The sequence below is a fragment of the Microcebus murinus genome, chromosome 10, assembly GCF_040939455.1.
Source record: "Microcebus murinus isolate Inina chromosome 10, M.murinus_Inina_mat1.0, whole genome shotgun sequence".
Lineage (NCBI taxonomy): Eukaryota > Metazoa > Chordata > Mammalia > Primates > Cheirogaleidae > Microcebus > Microcebus murinus.
Window position 1 is genome coordinate 70,298,760 of NC_134113.1, and position 24,179 is coordinate 70,322,938.

The window sequence follows — 24,179 nt, forward strand, 5'->3', positions numbered from 1 at the left end:
CTTTTGCTTTTCATCTCTCAATTTCTGCACTACAACCTTTCATGCCTCTCCCTCTAATTTAAAATATTTGCGGTCCTTATGAGAGTTACAATGCTGATGAGCATTGAATTTCTTTAATGTTGATATTACAGCATCACAAAGCAAGCAAATCATCTTATCTTTAGCAGAAACAAGGTAATATTGCAATTCCCAATCCTTATTAAAAAAAAATGTTTTCTTCTGTTCTCTTGGTCTTCTTTGACATGATTAACATGTCTGTTAAGCAGACAGAATTTAAAAAATACTGTCCAACTATTCACAAATTCCACTTCAAACAGAAATACAGTGCACCGTTGTCAAAAGCTGATACCGGACTGGCATACTTGACGCCCATAAACTCTCACCAGTCAGCCTCGTGTGGTAGTGGTTCCAGTCAGGCAGGGGAAGTCAGAACTAAATCATGAACGTAGCAGCCATCAATTTAGCCCTACAACTTAACTAATGTTCTAATTGTCAATCTAGGAGGATTACTTCATTGAAACTTATTTTATTCTTTGGTATTTTAAATGTGTTCATTTCAAAAAATAAAATAAAAAGACAAAAGACAAAAATGTATTAATAAAAAGGATTTTTTCTGTAAAATTTGGATCCAGTCAAAAGGTTACACACTTAAGGACCTAGAAGGCTACATGTGCCCTGAAGGCCGGCCACAGGTTCCCTACCCTTGCGCAAGGATGTTTATTAATGCCAGGTATACATTCTTTAATTTGTAAAGCTTTTGGATGTTTCATCTTTGCAAAATTACAAGTTAAACTGTATAACATTATTGCTTCTCTATGGAACTAAAGTGTTAGTGTTGTCATAGAACCTATTTTGAATTTTCTTTTAGTTTCCCCAGAACCTTAACTGTTTTGACCTGAATAATATTTTAACGGGAACAATGAATGCAAAGGTGCTCATTGTGGGCAAAATTTTCCTGAGCGAGGTGCCCAAACTCTGACTATAATAGAAGCTATGAGTGTAAAGCACCTACATTTTCCCATAATGTGTGGCATTTAGGTTTATATTTTTTTCTTGAAATTACAAAACTGAGTTTTATTTAATTCATTTTTAAAAAAAATATCTTGCAGCAAACATAGGAAATCTTTGATATTGGATGTATAATCATTTAGGAACTAACCTTGGCTATCTTTCCTTTCATCAGTAATTATCATGAGTCCTTCATTTCGGCATTTCCTGACTCATACCTGATAATATCTCCAATTCACAGTTACGCTAATATAGTTTGCATATATCAGGTAATTGGTTCCACCTTCTAGAGTCGCTGAGTCACAACACTGTAGTCACAGTCTTCTTCGCTTCACCACATAACGGAAACAGACAAATCATTTCGGCAACCCGACCCAAAACTGCCTCTGTGTGAGCTGAATGTAGGTCAGGTATGTGACAAGAGAGGCCACAATTTCAGGATACCCTGTCTTCTGCTTGCTAGATTTAACCTTAGCCTCTCTAAAACCTTTTTTCCCTATTGTTTAGAGGAAAATTTGCCAACATAATAAAACTAACATTTTGAATTGAATAATATTTGAATAGCATATACGAAACACCTTTACAAACCTTATGCTATTTAATCTTTAAATTGGTGAGTTAACTATTATTTTCATCAGCAAGAAATATAAATTCAAGGAAGTTTAACCAACTTGATCAAGGTAGAGTTGGGATTGGACCATAGGTTACTACAACTCCAAAGCCAATGGTTCCCAAACTATCTATCAGAATCACCTGGAAGATTACACATTCAGACTCTTCGGCCCCCATCTCTGGGTAGTTCCATGGGTGTGTCATGGGTAGACTCCCTCTATAAATCTATTATATTTGTGGCCTGTTTTTATTTTCTAAGTGAACTTTGGCCAAGAAAAGAAACTAAACCAAACTATTTTTATCAATGTAAGCCAAGGAAGATGTGAATGGCATAATAAATCTTATAGTAGCTTATCTTGAACTACCTCTTGTCTCCTTTCTCAAGTAGACTGTTTTCTCCATTAGACAATGATAAGGAAAGAAAAAGAGAGATGGTAATACACTGCAAAGCTAAGTTGTCACATATAGAGACTGGGGTTATGACCTTGGCCACATGAGAACCATACTTTAATCCATCTAATGCCTGATAGATCAAGTTCATGTGGTGTGATTGATCCCAATGTGTGCACTCAGATTTTATATTCTGTAGCTTAGGTAAAATAGAATGAATTATGCAAAATTCCCTGCAACTTAGCCATAATTCCTTTCTTTACCACAGATCAGTGGTCAGCCATTGAAACTGTCCTAACCAACTTCTGAGGAAGACAATAATGATTATCTGTAAGCTTCAAAGAGACAAGTTTCAAACTTACAACTAATATGCCTCAGTACACATTTGTATAGATGCCAACTTATGTTCTAAAATCCAGTTATACACTAATTCCAAACTTCTCATGTTTAGTGCCATAGTAACTTTTTTAAATTAACTATTTTAAAACATCAGTGAAATGTAGGCAAATATTTGTATGCCTATAGTTTACAATCCTGCAATTACATAAGATCTCTAATTTATATGAACCAATGATTTACACTTTTGATCAAAAAGTACTAACAGATTGTTCACTTGTTTTCTAATCAACAAGTATGAATATTCTGTATATTTTATCTTCAATACTTATTATATTTGATATAATATTTTATGGAATTCATATTTTTTAGAAACTTATATTTACCATGATTTACAAGATAAAGAGTAAGACTATCCTATGAAGTACAGTCAAAAAATCTGTGTAAAATTTGTTAAAATGGGTCTGCCTGGGAAATTCTTTTTTTGCCCTACATTTGTGCAAAAATGTCAGAGACTCAGCTTCATGGCATTCTGACAGCTGCAAAAGAAGTATATAACACTTGATTAACCTGTTATGAGTAGAATTATTCTAAAAGATAATTATTTGTTCCATGTAATAACTTTCTGGAGAGGCCAAACACACTTGATCAATTTTTATTTCAAAATGTCTACAAAGTTTTAATCATCCATTATACAAATAATTTTTCAAAATCCAGACATTATTCAAATGTAAGCCAAAGTCCTTATACAAATAGAGTACACATAAAGATCAAAAATATACATATCTCTCAGCAAACTTTGTTACATAAATAAGAAATATATATACAGCTGGTATTTTTAAAGTATAATTATATTAAATAACATTGCAACCACATAGGGAAGGAACCAAATAAAAAACACTACAGCAAAAGTTAAAGGAAAAACAAATTCATTTTGTGACATCTATAATTATAAAGATACATATAACCAATCTTAGGGGACTACATACTTCAAACAGGGATTTTAATTTTTACTTCACTTTATCTTCTTAGAATATTCTCTGGATGGGCAAAATTCTATTCATGGCACCTAATACAAAAGTTATAACATGTGAAGAACTCCATAATCTAGGTCTTTGTACTTTGAGACAGACATAAAAAGAATTCTTTAAAAGTTAAATTTGTATAAGCCTGTGTTAAAAATTTCCAAGTAAATTGAATTGAGTACTGAAAATCAAATATTTCTTTTTAAGTAGGGAATGTCAGGAAAAAAATTCAAACAAACATAGTAAGCAATAAAGAAAAATTATGTCAATTGTTCCCTATAAACAAGCAACTCAACTGGGTTTATGTTTTACCCCAGAAATTCTCCTTCCTTTTCTTAGCTCGTGCCAGAGTTTGAAAAGCCTGAAGACTAGATGCTGCTGAGCGAGCAGAAATCTCAGATAATCTGTCCTCATCTGCAATGAAAGAATCCCAAGATTATATTCAGGGCAAAAATATCTGTTAAACAAAAATTATTATTATTTGTTTCATATAACAAAAATTTAAAAGTATCGAGCTTTGTAATATCCATGGTGGGTCAGAAAAATGTAATCTATTAAAATGTAAGATATTAACATTTTCTTAATAGCTCACAGTTTTCCAAGTTTATCATACATAGAAATCAAATATTTTAATGTTAAATGAGAATTTCTTTCTAAAATCACATCATGTCATTAAACACACAGCCTACAATTTCAGTATTATTTGAAACAATTCATCATAATCATAATACTGTTTTTTCCCACTTTAAAAAGCACAGCTGCTCTGAGTAAAAAGCTTTTCTAAACTTTTTAAAAGCCAAATGCCATATCTTAACATGGTATTGCCATCACGTTTCTGAAATAATCTCACTAAATGTAGAAACAGTGTTTGACTTTAATGTGCTACCCCTTCATTACTACCGAAATTCCTCATTCTGAATAAGCAAAATGAGGGATCTATCTAACCTAATAATCTATTCCAAGGTTATTTATCAACTTTTATCTTCCATTAAAAAGAAAACAGAACTAGATTCAAAGTTGCCAGATATTTCCATTTCAAAACATAACGACTTCATTTCCAGCTCACTGAATTCTGATGAAAAGTCCTACATTTGCTAACAGGAGAGAAAACTTTTAATGTATGTGAACTTCTAATACATAAAATATTAAATTCAAATTTACTTTCTAATTCAATATTTATAAATTCAATAGTTTCATATTTCTAAGAATGAATTAAAATAGTGATTTCAATTATTCACATCAAGAACTATTCACATCAAGAAAAATTCCTCCTGCCACTATTAGAAGAAAATTAATTTGTCAGAATAAAACTACACAGGAGAAAAAAGTCCATTTTCCCTAATGATATATTTTTTTTGAGAATTGAAAAAAGTATACAGACGTGAAAAAAATGACAGATGTAATGCTAGGCCAAATTCCTGAGCCCCGAGCTAGACAGGGTGGTTAAAAACAGAAGCAGTACTGACCTAGGTACAATCACTTATCATCTGTCTGTCTAAAAAAGACTCCTCACCACTTCAGGTCCCAGTTTACTCATTTGTATAATGAGGATAATTTCAACCCCCTCACAGGGTTTCAAGGATCTAACGAAAAAACATCTGTAGAAGTACTTCATAAACTACAAAGTGCTAATCAAATATAAGGTCATTATACTGTTATAAACTATCATATAATAGAATTCAAACTTTTATGTTATATGACTATTGAAATACCTTCATCATTAAAGGCTTCTTGCTGAGGTAACTGGAAATCATTCATCCTCATTTTTCCCACTTAAAAAAAAAAGGCAGAAGAAATTATCTTTCAAAGCTACCAAACAGCCTATCTTAATTATGCTAACCCATTAATAAAAGTAAGCTGTCAGAAATTTCATTAATTTTATATCAATAGAAATGACTATTCATTAATTTTATATCAATAGAAATGACTATTTAAGGGTCATTCATTAATTTATAATGTACTTAGCAAGTATATAAACTAGGGATAACTTCCTAAAATCCTTTTCAATATTAATAATGATCTAGTCTAACTTTACAGAAATGTAGTAGGCTTCTGATTAGAGTTGGTAGATTCAACCATAAATGACATACAAAATGACATTAAACTCATAGGACATAAACTCATTTACAACAATGACATAAACTCATAGGACAAATAGAAGGCAAGAAAAACACCAGGGAAATTTTTGAAAAGAGGAAAGCAAATGGAAGGGCAGTGAGTGCATAATTACACCAAAGCAAGCTGAATTCTAAGGCAGCAGAAGAGTGGAACCAAGAAGCAACCAATTTGTTTCCATCATGGCTCAGAGTTTGGAGTACCAAGTGCCACTGAAAGTTGACACGAAGGTAAAGACTGAACTAGGAAACTGGCTGAAATCTTTTTACAAAATAGACCACCAGATTCTTCCTTAAATTTGCACATTTGAATAACTGCCTCTTTTACAAAAGAGGAATGGAAGTTTTATCTCTTAAGATTTACCAGAGCTATTCTGACTGAAGGACACCAGCTTCCACTGAGGGCAAAAACACCATTTTCAGAGCAGGGCTGTTATAGATATCATTTATCTCCTCAAAGAGATATTCCATCCATGAAATAAGAATGGGGTGCTATATAAAAGCAGTATGCAGTGTTAAAAAAATACACTATGGGGTGCTATATAAAAGCAGTATACAGTGTTAAAAAAAAACCTGGAAGTTAAAAATATTGCAGCAAAAATCTTTTTAACAAAACCAACAGAAGAGGTAGAAGATGAAAATTAGTAATAATCCTTTCAAATTAAAAAGACAGAAATCATGTTCAATGTCTGAATAACAGGAGTACCAGAAAGAGGAAACAGAAAATGGAGGGGAAATTGATTGAATAATTCAATAAAATTTCCCAGAAGTGATAATTTTCCAGATTGAAAAAGTTGACAGAAGTACCAGCAAAATGAATGAAAAGTGACCCCCTCTTGAGGGATATCATTCTGAAATTTCAGAACAGTAGGTGTGAAGAGAAGATCCAAATGCTGTCAGAAAGAAAACATCACATACAAAAGATCCAGAATAAAAACAGCATCAGACTTCTCAACATTAATCATGGAAGCTATAAAGGAGCTGAGAAATGCCTAATAAAACTAGAGGAAAATCATTCCTGACCTTGAATTCTATACCCAAGCAACATGTGACAACATTTGGGGACATTTTTGGTGTACTGGAAAAAAGGTACTGCCAGCATCTAGTGGGTTGCCTATATGTGAAGGGGAAAGTGCCTGAGAGACTCCACACACATGCATAAAAGCAGAAAGTGAACTTAGGTTGCAGCACAATTGAGTATCCCAAAGAGAGATCCTTCCTATTTAAAGAAATCTATCACATTAACTAAAAATACTAAGTAATTTATTAATATTTAGTATATAGCTATAGTCTTTGTGCCTATCAGCATAACACTTTCATTTTAAAAGACAAAAAATTAAAACCAAAATAATTACCATTGTGCTGAAATTCTGGATCTCTCAGAGAGCCCTGAATTCGACGAAAGGGATGCCAGTAGGATGGCACATGGGGTGGAGAAGGTGGCTGTCCAGGGGTGTTTGTTGGATATTCTGGAATTTTTGAAACTGGAAGAGTTGCCTCAGCCAATTTGGGGATATTGGCTTCAGAATCTTCCCGCAAAGGCAAGGGATCAATTGTTTTTATACCAGCAGCTGGAGAAGTCAGTAGAGATATAGCACGACTTTCTTTCTAAATGATTTAAAAAAAGCATACAAATGTACATACATACACAAATAAACCAAACATTTACATGTGAAAAGCAGAAGGAGAAATGGGGAAATTTTATGTAACCTATATGTGGGGAAGATACAATATAAACAGATTTGACTATCGAAAACAAAATATGTATACATTTAAAAATTAAAAGAAAAATGACAAAGTTAGGGAAAATATACAATTAGATGACCGACAATGAATTATTATCATTGCTACTTAAATATTTATTTTAAACTAATAAGAAAAAAACTAGTTAAAAAGTAGAAAAAGGATATGAATAAACAATTCATATACTATATAAATTATTCTACCTAGTAATAAAATAATTATAAAATAAAAGCACCAAGGTAATACTTTTTCACTTACCAAAATGCAAAAATTAATTTAAAAAAAACACAATAATACCCAGAGCTGGCAAGGATGTGGAAAAATTGGCAATCTCATACAGACTGTTGTTGGGAGGACAACCTTTCTAGGGGGCTGGTAAAACATAGCAAAAGCCTTAAAATTTTGTGTTCTTTGACCACACAATAATATTGAGGAGTATTTACACAAAAATAACAACAACATCATAAATTAAAATGTAGCTAAAGGATAGATTTCTTTACAGTATTTTTTCAAAATAAAACTAAGAAATAATAGGAATCTGGATAAAAAATTGGGTTTTAACAATAAGTATCTGGTTTAAAACAACATGGTATAACTATAGATAGTATATGTTTCCATTAAAGATTATAAATGATAGTAATGATGTGGAAATATATTCACAATAGAATGCTATGTAAGAAAGATCATGAAATCTGTAGTATGAAATAATACATTAACATACACATATACCTACATATCTCAAAAATTTAACAGTAGATGTCTCTGAACAATAGATGTGAGATCATTTATTTTCTTTTTCAGTATTGTCAGTATTTTCTGTTTTCCACAATGACAGTGTATCACTATCCTAAAAGTTCCTGACAATTTTACTTTTTAAAAGAATGCAAACCAGTAAAATCAAATATAGTTCCAAACTTCCCCTGATTATTCCTTGTAATTGTCTTCCTTATCTTTAAATCTATCAATGCAACATTAAAAACACTGCTTTCTAAACTTAGGTATCATTTTCTGTGATTATAGAGCATACTGCTTCAAAGTGAAGATGGTCTGAGGTGGTTGGTCTCAACTAATTAACATATTTTAAATCAAGATCTAACATAAAACCACAAATCTCATACTTGCTTCTCTTTTTAAATGAGTACCAGTACAAAAGAAATAATTCCAAAGACAAATTTTTCTTTTGATTATTTTTTTCTTTTCCTACATATATTAACAAATTTTGGGATCTCTGTCAAATTGGTCTTACCCTTGCTAAAAAGACCCAAATGAAACCTATAAAATACTTTTAACACAGGGGTTTCTCAGGCTTTTGTCATCTGTTTATGAGTCAAAAGTTTCAAACACTCAGTAAGTCTCGCTGTTTCCATTCTGCCCTGCATACAACAGTTCTCAGTGGAGAACTGAGCAGCCACAGTGATTTACCTTGTTAGTTAGATCCTATTTGCTTTGTTCCTTCAGATCTTCCAAGGGCTTCCCAGTGCCCTTAGAATAAGATCCAGACTCCTTACCCAGCCTCCCTTTCCAACTCCATTTCCTGTACTCTCCTTCTCCCTCTCTTGGCTCCAGCCACATGGGCCTTTACACTCTCTAAAACTTGCTGTTGAACTTACACTTGCTGTTCTTTCTACCTGGAAAACCACCTCTGCCCCAGATCTCTGCATGGGTACCTCCCTTGTTAGTTAGGTCTTAGCTAAAATGTCACCTCCTCAGAGGTCCTGATGACCCAAACTAAAACTGCCTTACCTATCCCTTGGAGGTCATCTGCAGTTTTATTAATTTACAGCACTTACTACTACTTAGAATTATCTTTTTAAAAATGTCTATTTCTCCCAGTGAAAATATAAGCTCCATGAGAGCAAAGGTTTTGGCTTGATTATCAATGAATCCCTAAATCCTAGACCAGTACCTGGCTCATTTTAAGATCTCATTAATACTGTTGAATGAATGAAACAAACCTCCTGATACTCCCTTCCAAAGAGGGTCCTCATCTAGAGTTCTCTCAGTGCATGGCACCTCCACAATCTTGTTGGACAGAAACTTAAAAGTCATCCACAGTGTCTCCTCCCTGTCTCTCACCCCCTATTATCCAACCCAGCACCATGCCTTGACATCATTCCCCTTACGCAATTCTTTAGTTTTATTCACTTCTATCTGTGCCCACCTTCCTTCATCCAAGCTATCAACATCTCCTATCTGGACTGCCACAACAGACTTTTAAGGATATCCACATTCTACTCCTGCCTTCTATGGCAACCGGAGAGATTTTGCAAAACATAAATCACAACACCCCCATATTTGAACTATTTCAATGGCTTCCCATTGCTCTTGAGATAATGATAGAAATTCTCAATGTTGCTCTCTTTTCCAGCCTCATGTTGCACCATGCTCCTTATCACACTATACTTGTCTTTGTTTCCTAAAACCCTATGTTCTTTCTCTCTACCTGATCTTGGCACATGCTTTGTTCCTCCTCACCACTATTTTTATCTGGTTAATGCTTCCTCTTCCTCTTTATCTCAGTTCAATCCCGTGGCATCTTCTAAGAAGCATCATAGACTTTCAAGAAGCTTCCTGATCTCCATGATTAGGCGGATTCCTTCCAGAATAGCACTATGTACTGTTACTTTGAAACCCTTATTAGTTTTAATTTTACTTTTTTTGGTGTGATTGATTAATGTGTATCTCCCTCACCAGACTACAGGTTCCATAAGGTCATGTCCCATGTCTATTTTTAATAACTATCACAGCTACAGCATTTAGCATGTGGGTAAATTTGCTGAATGAATGACGTGCACTAATACATGCTCAGGTTTTTAATATAATTTTAAGATCTGAAAATGCTCTTTCGATGATAAAACCAATATCATGAGAAGTCCAAAGTTTCGTGAGATACTAATAATTTATTCAAAACTGAATGACTTATGGGTCTAATTTTACATGTAATAGTAATGTAATTTCTTATGAATGCTTTTATAAGAAAATAAAGGGGAAAAAACTGCTTATATATATCGAGTTTAATGACTCCTCTGCCTACCAGTAACCAAGGAGTAGACAATCAGAAATAACCAAATCTAGCTCCTAGGATAGCCCCTGCTGGTGCTGGTGGCAAAAAATTCACACGGAGGGATTTCCAATCAAGTCAACATGAAACCTGCTTATTTTAGAAGAGTTTGTAATTAAAATGTTACAGCTGTATTGTGTGCACAATGAGGAAGAGATTGGCATTAAAACGTTAAAGGACAGTATTACTCTATTTAGATTATTCAATAAATTAATTCCAGAGTAAATGAAAATAATACATAAAAATCCAGCTGCAAATATGAATTAGGGTCACTCATTTTGGCTGAGTCAGCCCTGTGTGTACAGTTACCTAGAAGTTCACACCTTCTAGGTGGCAGCCTGGACTCTTGTGCAGGGCAGAACACTCTATGTGGGCAATAGAGATTCCAAATTTGATTCTAATCAGTCCTCTGACGGCATTCCTAATTATTCCTTTGAAAAAACATCAGGAAATGCTTTAGATTAGGCGTCCTCAAACTACGACCTGTGGGCCACATACAGGCCGCCTAGCACATTTATCTGGCCCTCCGGGTGTTTTTGCCGCCACTGCCTGTCCTGCTTAGCAGCCGACTTATCCTGGGCCCACAGTGCGTACTCTCCAATGGTCTGAGGGACAGTGAACTGGCCCCCTGTTTAAAAAGTTTGAGGACCCCTGCTTTAGATATTCTGTCATTCCAAAAGCATCCATTCAACATGTTACCTATTATGAGCTAGATTTTGTTCTAAGCCCTGGGAACTAAGAGGTGGGGGGCCATTCTGATCTCATCTCCTACCTGTCCCCAATCCTTGAAAACTCCCACTGTGTACTCTGGAATTCATGAACAGCCATGAGGAAAATCTCTCATAGATTTTCAACCTCTTCTATGAATGTTATCTGTTCTACTTCAACCACTTACACCCGTGACTATATGCCGCTAAGCCTTGTCATTACTGGTAACCACTCAATAATCTCAATTTCTGACCACTACACCTAACTTTAAAACGAATTTCCACAGGTACTACAATTCCAACAAGCCTTTAGTTCTCAAGACTTGCCATCCATCAATCTTATCACCTTTGTACCTTACCTTCTCAAGACCTAGTGTCCCCCTCAAATCATCTCAACTTCCATGGCCAATCATAATCACTTCCTCACATATACCCTAACTCCCTTACTCTCTTTCTCACTTTGTCTTACTCTGACAAACTAAAACCTCAGTTAAATCCAGCTCTCTATCTATCCTGCACCTCTGCAACCAAACATACAACCATTTTGACTAGTCTTATATCAACTTTGTAACCTAAGGGGCCTAGTGGCCCCTTAACATAGTCCTGCAATCTTCCACATTTCCCTGACCCACTCAACTCCCACTCTCTGAGAAGACTATTTTGTGCCCCCTTCTCTTTCCTCAAACCTCCAACATTTTCTTCCCAGCCTCATCCTCAGCAAGGATCTTTTTCATACTTCAGCGAGAAGCAATCAGAAGAGGCTTTCCAAAAGCCCCACATCTTCCTAGATTCATCAGCAGTGCCCACTTGTGACAATGAAGAAACTGTCAGTGTCTAAGGACCCTTCCATGTCTCCACCAGATGCTAAGCTCTTTCTCCAACTCACGAGCATCTTTCCAACAACTTTCCCTTCGCTCCTGCATCATCTTTTTTCTCTCTCCAAAATTTTGTTGACATACAAACATGCTATTATGTCTTCCATCTTGATCTCACTCCTCCCAACTACCATTGCATTACTCTGCTTCCCTTCTCAAGAAAAAAAGCAAAAACAAAAATGCTTTAAAGAATTGTCTGTGATGGTGGTTTCCAATTCCTCTCTCTCTTTTCTTAAACCCACCTGCACTTAGGCTTTTGCCCCTCCCTTCCACCAAAGCTGCCCTTCGTCAGGGTCACCAACGGCCATCAGGTTGCTAAATCCAATAATCAGATTCCATACCTTACTGACCCCCATCAGTAGCCTTGACACCTCCAAAACAACACAGTCTCCTGTGTCTCACCATCTCACTGGCTTTTCCCCTTCAGTCTCCTTTGCTGATTATTCCTCCACTTTCCAATAATAAAAAACTATGGCTTATCCATGTCCACACCTTCTCTTGTCTGTCTGTAGCCTCTCCCTTGAAGATCTCTTCCAGTCTCAATACTTTAAATACTTGCCCCACCTATATTCTAAAGAGCCTCAAATCTATATCTGCAGCCCAACTTTTCCTCTACACTCCAAACCCATATAGTCAACTCCCTTCTCACATGTCTAATAAGCTTCTCAAATTTAACATTTCCAAAACAGAACTCTTGGTCTTCCCTCACAATCCTTTTCCTCACACTGGCTTCCCCATCTCAGTTAAATGGCAACTTCATCCTTATTGCTCAGGCCAAAAATCTTGAGTCATCCTTGATTCTCTATCTTATCCATCAACAAATCTTGTCAACTACACTGTCAATGTAGATCCAGAATCGCACTCTTACATGACCTTCACTGCTACCATCACGATCCAAAGACCATCACCTCTTGCCTAAATAGTGTAACTGACTCCTGATGGGTTTCAGGCCCCCTGCTCTTGCTTCCCTACTGTCCATTCTCAACACAGTGGCCAGAATAACCTCTGAAAAACCTAAGACCTGTTACTCCTATGCCCTTCCAATGGTTTCCCACCTCATTCAGAATAAAATTTAAAGTCATTGCTATGATTTACAAAGCCTTGTACAAGTTAGCACCCCATTATGTCTCTGAACTCATCATCCATACTTCTCTCTCTTTCAGTTTCAGGTCAGCTACACTGACCTCCGTGGCTGTTCCTCAAGGAATCAGGTACCCGCTAACCTCAGGGACTTTCTATCTGCTCTTCTCTTTACCTAGAATGCCTTCCCAGATATGCATATGGATCAACCCCTCACCTCTTTCAGATTCTGCTCAAATGCTACCCAGTGAGGACTTCCTTGGCCATTTCCTAGTCACTTCCCCTGCTTTATTTTCCTCCTTGGTACTCATCACTACCTAAAATACAACGGATTTTACCTAGTTACCTTGTTTACTGTCTCTCTCTCCTCCACTACAATATAAGTTCAGTGATGGCCATGACTTTTGTCTGTTTTATTTTCTTCTATATCTCCAGTGCTAAAACAGTGCCTGGAACACAGTTGGAATAGAACCACCCCACAGTAGATGCTCAATAAATAGTACTGTCCTTCTTCTCTCTCTTCCTGTTAAGTCACTACTGACAAGATTTGAAAGTATATCACACAAATGCAATGCCACTACCAGAAGAAAAAAAAAAATTCAAGCATTCTGTCTTACTAAAAGCAGGTTAATAGTATCATCTCCACATATGATAGCCAGAACTTTCTAAAACTTAAACATATCATTCATTCATTACATGTGACTAAAATAATCAATTCCATAAAAGATGCTTTTTTCCCAAAATATAAATATTTACCTTAGTAAAATCATTCTTTGAAGTTTCTAAACAATCCTGAGAGTACATTCTTTTCCTCTGTTCTGGGGCTGGAGGTTTTACCTTAGATGGAGACACTAAAACAGCACCACCTGGAAAAATGCAGAAGATGACAGCGATTTTTTTTTCTTTTTTAGAGACAGGGTCTCACTCTGTCACCTAGGCTGAAGTACAGTGACTCCAATCACATCTTACTGCAGCCTTCAATTCCTGGGCTCAAGCGATCCTCCTGCCTTAGTCTTCTAAGTAGCTGGGACTACAGGCACAAGCCACCGTGTCTGGTTAATTTTTTTTATTTTTTTGTAGAGATGGGGTTTTTGCTAGTTGCCCAGGTTGGTCTCAAACTCCTGTCCTCAAGTGATCCTCCTGCCTCAGCCTCCCAAAGCACTGGGATTACAGGCATGAACCACTATGCCAGACCATATCAGTTTCAATTAAACTAAACTGTTATGTAGAAAAAGCAGATTAAATAAGAACTGCACAGTGTTTGCCTATTACCAACAGCTGGAGTAGTAAGATCATGATGAGTCCTCTGGATTCCACCAAGTTCTCTCAGCTTTGGAGTAGGAAGCCTGCCTCCTTTTCCTGAGGAAACAGAAGAAGACTCCGACCTACAAATTGAAACAATCTATTATGAAGCATTTCTTCCAGAATCTGTGATCAAAAATACTTTGCCATCACTGTGCAATAATAAAGTATAAAACTTATAAGGATTTTGCTTCTGGAAAAAAACAACCACATCCACATGTAGTTAAGAGTGACTGAACACTAGAAGAGGAGGAAGATCACTGCAAGTCAGCAACACCACAGCAGAGAATTCTGGCGGCAACTCAGGGCCCAAGTTCAATACCAGCTGTAACACCCATGATTGAATAAGGGATTTGGTCTTTAGACAAAAAGCACCACTATCAATGGTAGGGAAGAACCACTCCCTACAGAAGTTTGCATATATAGAAAAGAATTAGCTATTTTCAGAAATCACTTTTTAAAAAAATATTACAAAACATTCTTTCCTTTCTTTTTTGGTAGAATCATCTGATATTAAAGAACACCAGTGTTTTTTCATTAAACGCAAACAAAGTCATTCTTCCCGAAACATTTGCAAATCTGGCAAATCATAATTACAGGACATAAAAATAATCCTAACTACTTCCAAAGTAGCCCAGCCAGTGTTCTAGCGTTCAATTACCAATTAGTGATGACTCAAATACCTAAGTGAATCAAATTATAAACCATACAGCAGTGCCTACTTTGTGGCACTGAAATAAAATCTGTTCTTTATTAGTCATAAAAGCAAAAGTGTAAACCACTATACTTGGAGACAAAACAAAATACATATTAACCATGTACAACAGTGTTTCTCTACACTGAGTAATTTAAAATTCTCACCCTTCTATCTTGTCTGCCTTGGACTGCTCATGTACGTCCAACTTCTCAAGCTCTCCTATACATGTCTGCTTGTCCCTTTTCCCATCCTCCTTCTCCTCTTCTGCTCTGGGCTGTTTCTGTAGGTCTTCACTGGTGTTCTCTGCATCCCAGGCCAGCCGCCTTCTAACAGGTACAGTGGGAGCACCTGATTTCTCCATAGTAGTTTTCCGATGCTCTTCTTCCAAAGTATGTCTTTTTTCTTCTAGTTTTGTAGAAGGAAATTTCTGCAAAGTCTTATGGCTTGTAGTATCTCTACATGACAAAATAAGTTTTACTTTATTTATTTTTTTTTTTTTTGAGACAGAGTCTGGCTCTGTTGTCCCAGCTAGAGTGCCATGGTGTCAGCCTAGCTAACAGCAACCTCAAATTCTTGGGCTCAAGCGATCCTACTGCCTCAGGCTTCCGAGTAGCTGGGACTACAGGCATGTGCCACCATGCCCCCCTAATTTTTTCTATATATATATTTTAGTTGTCCAGATAATTTCTTTCTATTTTTAGTAGAGACGGGGTCTTGCTCTTGCTCAGGCTGGTCTCGAACTCCTGACCTTGAGCGATCTACCCGCCTAGGCCTCACAGAGTGCTAGGATTACAGACATGAGCCACTGTGCCCCGCCTAAGTTTTATTTTAAATTTGAGTAGTTTGCATTTTCTAGTTTATACTAATTGTAGTAAGTCCATCATTTCCTTCCATGGTTCACAACTACATGTATTTTCCACAGATACCGCCTTGCCCAGGGAATGAGGAAAGAAATCAATTGAGAGTTCATTTTATAATATAACAAATGAAAGTTACAATCTGAAGTTTCTATTAAAATATCCCAAAATATAATTTATTTATCTTCTCTTACTCCTATCCTCACATCATACGTGCCTGTACCTTTGCTGACAAAAGTCATACTTAGCCCCTAAACTGGCACTTACACACATAAACTAGGACAGAACTTGTTCAGTTACTTAAGGTTGGTGCAAAAACTCAAGTGTATTTGTGATCAAAGAAACTAATTCAAATTTGATACTTTAGATTTGTCTTTTCAACACATTATTAAAGAAAAGATTTGTAATGAACTTTTTAAATCAGATGTCAAATAATTAGAATTTATAGATTTGGTATGCATGACCAAATTAATATACTGTCACAACTAAACACTATTTTATTTGGTACAAATCAATGTACTATTTCTCTTACAAATAGTTAAATCACTTTAAAACCCAAGAGGGGCCGAGCTCTGTATCAGTCATAAAAGCCATTAATAAATGATAATGGATAAGTACTAATAGCTTATAGTCTGAGTTTTTATTATTGTTGTTGATTTTTTTAACTTTTTAAAATCCTTTTATTTTTTTTTTTTATTTTTTTTTTTTTGAGACAGAGTCTCGCTTTGTTGTCCAGGCTAGAGTGAGTGCCGTGGCGTCAGCCTAGCTCACAGCAACCTCAAACTCCTGGGCTCGAGTGATCCTACTGCCTCAGCCTCCCAGGTAGCTGGGACTACAGGCATGCGCCACCATGCCCGGCTAATTTTTTTATATATATATCAGTTGGCCAATTAATTTCTTTCTATTTATAGTAGAGACGGGGTCTCGCTCTTGCTCAGGCTGGTTTTGAACTCCTGACCTTGAGCAATCCGCCCGCCTCGGCCTCCCAAGAGCTAGGATTACAGGCGTGAGCCACAGCGCCCGGCCTAAAATCCTTTTATATCTACCACATAATCATCCCTACTTTCCTATAGGTAACAAAGAATATTATAAAATCCAGTCTTCCAGATTTACATTATGTATTATTTATACACAAATACATAAAGTATATATTGCTTTATTTTTCACAGAAAATAAACTACAAATAATGAAATAAATGGCTGACACAGCTCCATTTGACTAGGAGGCAAATTTTGAGTAGTCAGGTCATTTTCCTATGTCATTCTATGATCTACATAAGCTACAACATACTTTTTTACAAACATCCACAAAGAATATCTCACCCAGCAAGATCTAATGCTCTGATGTTGCTACTAATGGTTTTTTCTGAGCTTGTTGTCGAGGAGACATCCCAACAGCAGTTGCTATCAGACACAATCTGATTCAGATGGTCCCGAGAAAAATGTGTTCCCTGAACTCGTTTCCTATAAAACTCAGCCTTCTCTCTCAGTTCTTTAACCTGTGCAGGAGAATTCAAGCATATATTATTGTAAATCCTCCTTTACAAATAAATATCACCAAGCAGCATAACAAAAACATTGCACAAATATAGACAGAGACTTGGGGGATGGGGGGAGGATTGGCAGGGGCAATATATGTAACCCTAACAATATCTGTATCCCCATAATATGATAAAATAAAAGTAAAATACATATATATATATAGAGAGAGAGATAGAGACCAAGGAAAAAGGAAAGCAAAAATAGCCACAAATGGTCATCAGACTAAGTGCACTTAAGCAGAAATTAAAACAATCAAGCTAAAGCATGATGCAGTTATTTTATTTCAGACCAGCAAAGCAGGGAAAAATTTGTAGCAGCTAAGAAAAATAATGACACCTACTTTTTATTCCAACTAAAATTACGAAAGTACTCTATACATTATTACAGTTTTTAAAAACTCAAAAGCAACCAACCTCCGCATACCACATGGCATTTAGAGAACCCTAGGGAGGAATACAGAAACACACTTAATGACAGGTTAATGCCATAAATGAATATTAATGGAAATCAATGAAATACTTCATTATTCCCCCTTCTAAATATATACCAAACTTGTCAATCAATATTTCTTAGTATTTTTCATAGTATTTAATTCAGTAACCAAGATATCTTAATATTACCTTGAAAAGTAGCCACATTCTTACAGGACTGGGATCCTGTCCACGATGTGACACCTAATTACTATTCCTATTTCCCCACCTCTGGATGGGTACTTATATGATTTCCCATTTCTATACACAGCTGCTACTACTATAGAAGCACCCACCAAGAGAATTATGGGGCTTCCCTCTCCAAATTCCTCAACATTCCCTTGGAATCAGCAAAAGCTCAACTTTTAAAAAATGTACTAAAAATATAATTAAAGAAAGTACTCCCACAAAATATTTTAAATATCTTCAACAAAGTGACAGGATACAAAAAATGTTCTAATCAACCATTATAGTGATTTGAATTCCCTAGTATGCAAATAACATATTTTCATATAAAAAGGAGTCTTTTAACCTATTTGAAACCCTTTCATTTTATACATCATACTGCCACCTGCTGGTTTCTCTAAATACAATTCCACACATGTATTAAAAAAATTAAGTTGAAGCTTTTCCCTTAAAATTCTATTTTAAATCTTTATATAGAAAAACTATAATTTTTTATCACAAAGACAGAATATCAACATTAAAAGAATATCAGGATACTGTCTGCTGGAAGTGTTTTCCTTTCACTTAAAGGCAATAAAAGCAAATAATGAAACTTGGCAATGCAGAAGCAACTGGAGAAATATATTGCTCAGCTCCTTAACAACATGCTATTTTGAATGCAAAGAGATGAAAGTGTTATTAATACATCTCTAGGGAATTATCCAAAGTAAAAGATAGCACCTATTATGGCATAGGAAACCATATAATCCCAGCAGAGTCCTATGGCTCCAACGAACCAAACCTGAAAAAAATTCCTAAAGGATAATTCAAAATATTGTTTTCTTCACTACCAAGAAAAAAAAAAATCAAGCTATTCATTTATCATTTCTATCAACTCCTATAACTTTAAATAAAATTGCTAGCAGTGGTTTTTGCATTTAACAGGTAGAACTGAGGCACATGAATTAGGTTTGTTGAACTTCTAACCAGGGTATTGTGAAGGCACAAAAACCTTGTTATAAAGTGCCTTGATGTACTCTAGATTTTATTTCTAATGAGTGTCCCATGTTCAAATGTTTCATGGCCACTCCATCACCTAGATGATAAAATCTGCATGCCTTGACCATCACTTCCTCCTCTGTGTTCTCAAAGTCCTTTGTGCACATCCCCATTAATACTTATTCTGTTCTACTGGAATTAACTGCTCACATCCTTCACCTCCATTAAGCTATGAACTCCTGAGGTGAGGCAAAATGTGGCACATAAGCATAGAGTATACAACCTGTCCTGAGTATGGACTAAGCGGTAGGCCTGAGCTAGATACGACGGCAAAGATAAGCAAAAAACTCCCTGCACTCAATGAACTCATAGTCTAATAGGGGAGGTTGACCTGCATACAAATTATCATAATATTGGTGTTGGTAAACAAATGTAGAATAAGTTGTAGTAGTTCAAATGGGGGTCCTATCAAGCCTGCACTATGTGTTAAGTAGAGTGGGAAGGAGTAGGATAGGAGGCTGCATTCTACCCATGTTTGATGAATGAGAGAATGGACCAATATGTCCTCCATGTACACAGTTATCTAGTTTTATTTAGTATCAATTTTATTTAGGAAAACGGGTGAGGAGATACTTCACAGAAATTCTATAAACTTTAGTTTATTCAGTTTTATTTGTTGCTGACATTTATAACTAAATGCTTTAGATTTACTTTATCAGCAATCTTTGTTAATAATCTTAATGCTAATGTTGTGTTTTACAAATAATTTTAAATTTCTATAATCCTAAACTAAGATAAAAAATTAGGAGGTTGACATTTCCCAAATTAATATGTTCTACTAGAAACAGAAAAAAATCAATGGTGTGAACTCAATATTAACAACAATCCCTATAGCCAATAACCAGATGCCACTGAAAAGGACAGGAATAAACCATTCCCAACTCAAACAACACACATACATCTTTCTGGGCCAAGTAATGCCATCAGATTATATGATATAAACATTGTAAGTAGAATGTTTTCATTTCTGAATTTCTTTTCCTAAATTAAGAATTCAACTAAATTGTTTAAAACTCACACAAAAAAAATCAAACTCAGAAAACTAGAGATAAAAATCAAACTCAGAAAACTAGAGATAAAAGTAAAAACTCTTTTTTACCTAAAAATCATCCCCCCAAAATGAGGAATCACTTTATACCCAGTCTTTACAATGTCTGTCAAATTACAGGATATCTCTTAAATGTGAGACTTTATCTTGAAACACAGTCCTATTTTGGGAAGACACACTGGAATAAATTACCTCAACCAATGTAGTTTGGATTATTAAAAGATTACCTAACAAACAAAGGGGGGAAGTACAACACAGATTCAGTAGTTATTCTGAGGATGGGATCTAAAAATTGCAATCGTTAACTATTATTTAAAAAGTCCTTTAAGCAAGGACTTTAAAAAGTGATAAAGCAACAGTGCAAATGTTTATGTAATGGAGATGACAAATATGCAACCACTTGACAAATATAATCACCCTCATGTTATGAGAGGTATTTGGAACTTAGGATAAAATACCCAACAGATTCAAAAAGTACAGTATCTCAAACAACATAGAAAGAAAGGAAAATGATATGTAGACTAGAAAACTGTAATGTGATCAAAAAGTGAGTTAATTTTCTAATAACAAAGTCACTGATGTCAAAGTGTATTTGAAGAGTGTGAACTCCTTCAAGAAATGTTAGCAGTAGGAAAAGGAAGGAGTATTGTACCTTATATTTAAGCACCTCATAATCAGCCACATATAGTAAATGCCTTCAACGAGATTTAAGTAAAATATGGTCCATATTAAATGTCTAGAATCTGGTCAACTAAAACTGTTATCAGTGATCACTGACTTCTTAGCTAAACATTCTTATTCTTTCTAACTCCAATTTAATTATTGAATGATTTTGTCCAAAGTATTTAAGGCAAACTATCAATATACCACTAATTTAAATATTTACTACCACCAATATAGCAATTAAGAAATCAAAAAAGTCATGTTACCAAGATATCATAATGGGAAACCCTGACAAAACAGATCTCAAATTAGCAACATTTTCTTCCATTAAGGCAAGAGAAGGAATTTCACCATACTGTGTGACTTCAGATTTAACAATCCTCTCAATCCATCAAAAGTTTAGATCTGAGGCCTAAATGCATCTTAAAGAAGTCTCAGAGAAGAAAAGATATTCTTTCCAAAACAGTAAAAGTTTCTCCTGACCTCAACCTAGTGAAGTGCCTACATGCAACAGGCCAGAGGCTGGTGCTGGCCATGCTCTGTGTCCTGCCTCTGCCCTGCCGTTTCCTCACTTCCCATCCAACTCTATAGACAGGGAGTGCCTGGCCAAGATCTGGGATAGCCATAAACTGCTCAGGAGTTTAGCGGATTTGAGTACTTTCTTCCATCATGGCTGCTTTTGATGCTCACAATTTTAACTAGATTTCACGAGGGTGAAATCCTCAGATAATACCTGGGATAGCTTCGAGCTTTGTCTTTGATACTGCCTGTTTGAGCTATGCTCAAACAGAAATAGAAAGCACCAAGAGCAGCCATGATAGAAGGAATTGAGTAACCCGAAACAACAGGCAGAGCACAGCATCGTCAGGACATATGTCTGGGAGGTGCCAGCTCCAAGAACCAGCGCCTCAAAACACTAGCACTTTCCCCCAGAGGCTGATTACATGTAATCGGCAGACATGGTTTTAAGTACTGGGCTAAATAAAAGATTCATTCCCTCTCCAGATTATCCCTCTGTTTACAATGATGGGGAAGTGGGATGTTTACCAATGTCTAATTTAAACAGAAATGTTTTAATTTAGCTCATTCTCACAGAAAAGGAAAAAAACTATCAAATATGGTTTACAAGTTGCTGATTATACAATAAAACCAAAAACGTTTCATTGTTTGTCCTTTGACTATAAGTTAGACTAAAGTAGCACTTCTCAGCTCTACAATTAATTACCCTTTTCCTCAAACCTATCTTTAGATCCCCAGGGCTTCTCCCATACGTCAGGGCACCCCAACACTGTAACTCAAACCTCTAACAGCGCAGGCTATACCTTTCTTTTGCTTGAAGACTGCAAGAGTGTGCACTGACAGCAGATGCCACTATCAGACAAATTATCTAATCTTGAAAATAGTCATGAAAAAGGAGAGGTCTGGATGTCATAAATCAAACCTACAGCTACAATTCTATAAATCAAGTTTATTAACACAATCAGATGTTTGATTATAAGAAATTTTTAACTTTAAAGACTTTAATAATAATATTAATCTCTAAGGAACCAGTAGCATAAAAAATAAACACACTTATAACTTATTCCTAATATATACAACTTTAAGTTCTTGATACTTTTAGTGCCATTATTGTATCATACTTCTTTAAATTGTAGTCTCTATTACTACATGAAACTCATTGTAAAATTAAATTGTTACACAGGCTGAAAGAAAACGTGGGCTCATTGAGCTTATGTACACTCACCTGATTTGGCATGTTTTCCTTCACACGTGTCCAAACTCCAGCTTTATATAAATATTGAGCTGGGCTCAGAAATTTTGCTCTATATTCAGAATTCACCTTCCTAATAGAAATGAAATGAAAGTAAATATTTCATCATGTCAATCATCTAAATACCATGATATTTTCCTATTAAAATACATACCCAAGCCTTTGATGTTTCCAAGAAGTAAGCTTCTTTTTAGGCTGGTTTGAGTCTTTTAATTCCATCTCTGCTTCTAATTTTAAAGGATCGTCTGTTTTATTACACTAAAATGGAAATAAGTGTTTTATGCTTAAAATATACATTAAAATGAAAACAGATTTTAAAAAGTTAGATGTGGATATTGTATTACATTTCTATTTTTAGAAGCTTTAACTATTAAAGATAACAAAAATCACAAGAAACCAAGTTTTTTTGAAGTATAGCTCAGGATAGACTTTCATTTTCTGACAATAAAGATTTTAGAACCTTGGCTAAAAAAGAAAATTTTAAAATTAACAAATATGCATCTAAACAAACAATGTTACTACAAACTGAACAGTGATCTTAACATTTGCTCTTGATAGTCTAAATTTGCATGTAATTATGTTATGGTAATTAAACATCCATAAAATCCTGATAAGTTACCACACTGCTTTACTGAATAACTTAGCAACTGTTTTTCTCCCCAAGAATTTCATAAGTCCAATATATGCATTTATATATAACTGTCAATTTATTTTTAGTCATATGCTTTCTATTTTTAGGACCCACAAAGTATCAAGTATCAACATTTCAGGAGATTCAAAACTAGTATTTATACCCCATTTACCTGCAATTTACAATGATTTGAGCCTCATATTGCAACTTAAATGGCTAAAATTTCACAGAGAAGCAGTTGTTTGTATATCCTAAGGTAAGTCATGTGAATTATACTTGCTATAATGTCATGCTAAAACTTGGGTTTAAAATACAGGTGCATATGTGTGTGTTAAAATTCTACTACCTAGAGTATTTCTATCACTACACTCTTACCCCTGGAGCTCACATTACTACAAGGCCAATCATTTGATGTTAGACATAGACTTACCTGCTCTATTGTTAAGGTGTTCATACTGTATTACTTTATTTATTTATTTATATAAATAGCCCAAGAGCTTCTTGGGGTTTACTGTGTGTGTTGGCCTTACATTCTGGGTACCTATCCCAGGCTTCCTTATCCTAGTAGGTGGTTCAATGGACATTTGATGAACAAACAAATTAATAAACTAGCTAAAAAAAAGATCTCAGATGGTAGTAAGTAAAAGAAAATGTAGTCTAAAATCATGGGGATTTTGTTTTGTTTAAGGTTAAGAATTAATGAATACCTTTTTTTCTGGAGATACTGTTTCAAGATTTCTGTTTTCACTCAGATTATTTCTTAATTTCGGTTCTTTCACTGGAGATAAGCCCTTGAAATTTCTTTTGTATTCAGTTTCGTGAATGATTGAGTTACCTTTGAATTGTGGAACAAATTTGCTTTTATTGTGGAAAACCTTAAAACAAAAATTATTTTAGTTTAGTTTTGTTGGCTAAATATGGAGAACTTGGTTCTTCAATTTCCTTAAGAAAACATATATAAAGTTGAATTACAGGACACAAAAATAGTAAAATTATATATGATTATTCGTAATTCCACTTCACA

The 24,179-nt window shown here is 35.2% G+C and overlaps 1 protein-coding gene across 3 annotated transcripts in view; it reads right to left on the minus strand.

Moving 5' to 3' along the window:
* Positions 1-2,976: 2,976 nt before the first annotated feature.
* The window catches only part of SAXO6 (stabilizer of axonemal microtubules 6), a 29,821-nt gene continuing 8,618 nt past the window's right edge, over positions 2,977-24,179 (minus strand). For 2 of the 3 annotated variants that reach the window (XM_012782420.3, XM_012782419.3), the window contains exons 5-15: positions 23,863-24,030; positions 22,679-22,782; positions 22,498-22,597; positions 17,762-17,791; positions 17,130-17,305; positions 15,115-15,405; positions 14,224-14,336; positions 13,708-13,817; positions 6,841-7,093; positions 5,084-5,143; positions 2,977-3,785 (exon numbers count right to left, since the gene is read on the minus strand). In XM_012782420.3, the coding sequence (XP_012637874.2) occupies positions 3,673-3,785; positions 5,084-5,143; positions 6,841-7,093; positions 13,708-13,817; positions 14,224-14,336; positions 15,115-15,405; positions 17,130-17,305; positions 17,762-17,791; positions 22,498-22,597; positions 22,679-22,782; positions 23,863-24,030 (1,518 nt within the window). In that variant the 3' untranslated portion in view covers positions 2,977-3,672. The remainder of the gene's footprint in view (positions 3,786-5,083; positions 5,144-6,840; positions 7,094-13,707; positions 13,818-14,223; positions 14,337-15,114; positions 15,406-17,129; positions 17,306-17,761; positions 17,792-22,497; positions 22,598-22,678; positions 22,783-23,862; positions 24,031-24,179) is intronic. The other variant, XM_012782421.3, reaches the window with a different exon arrangement.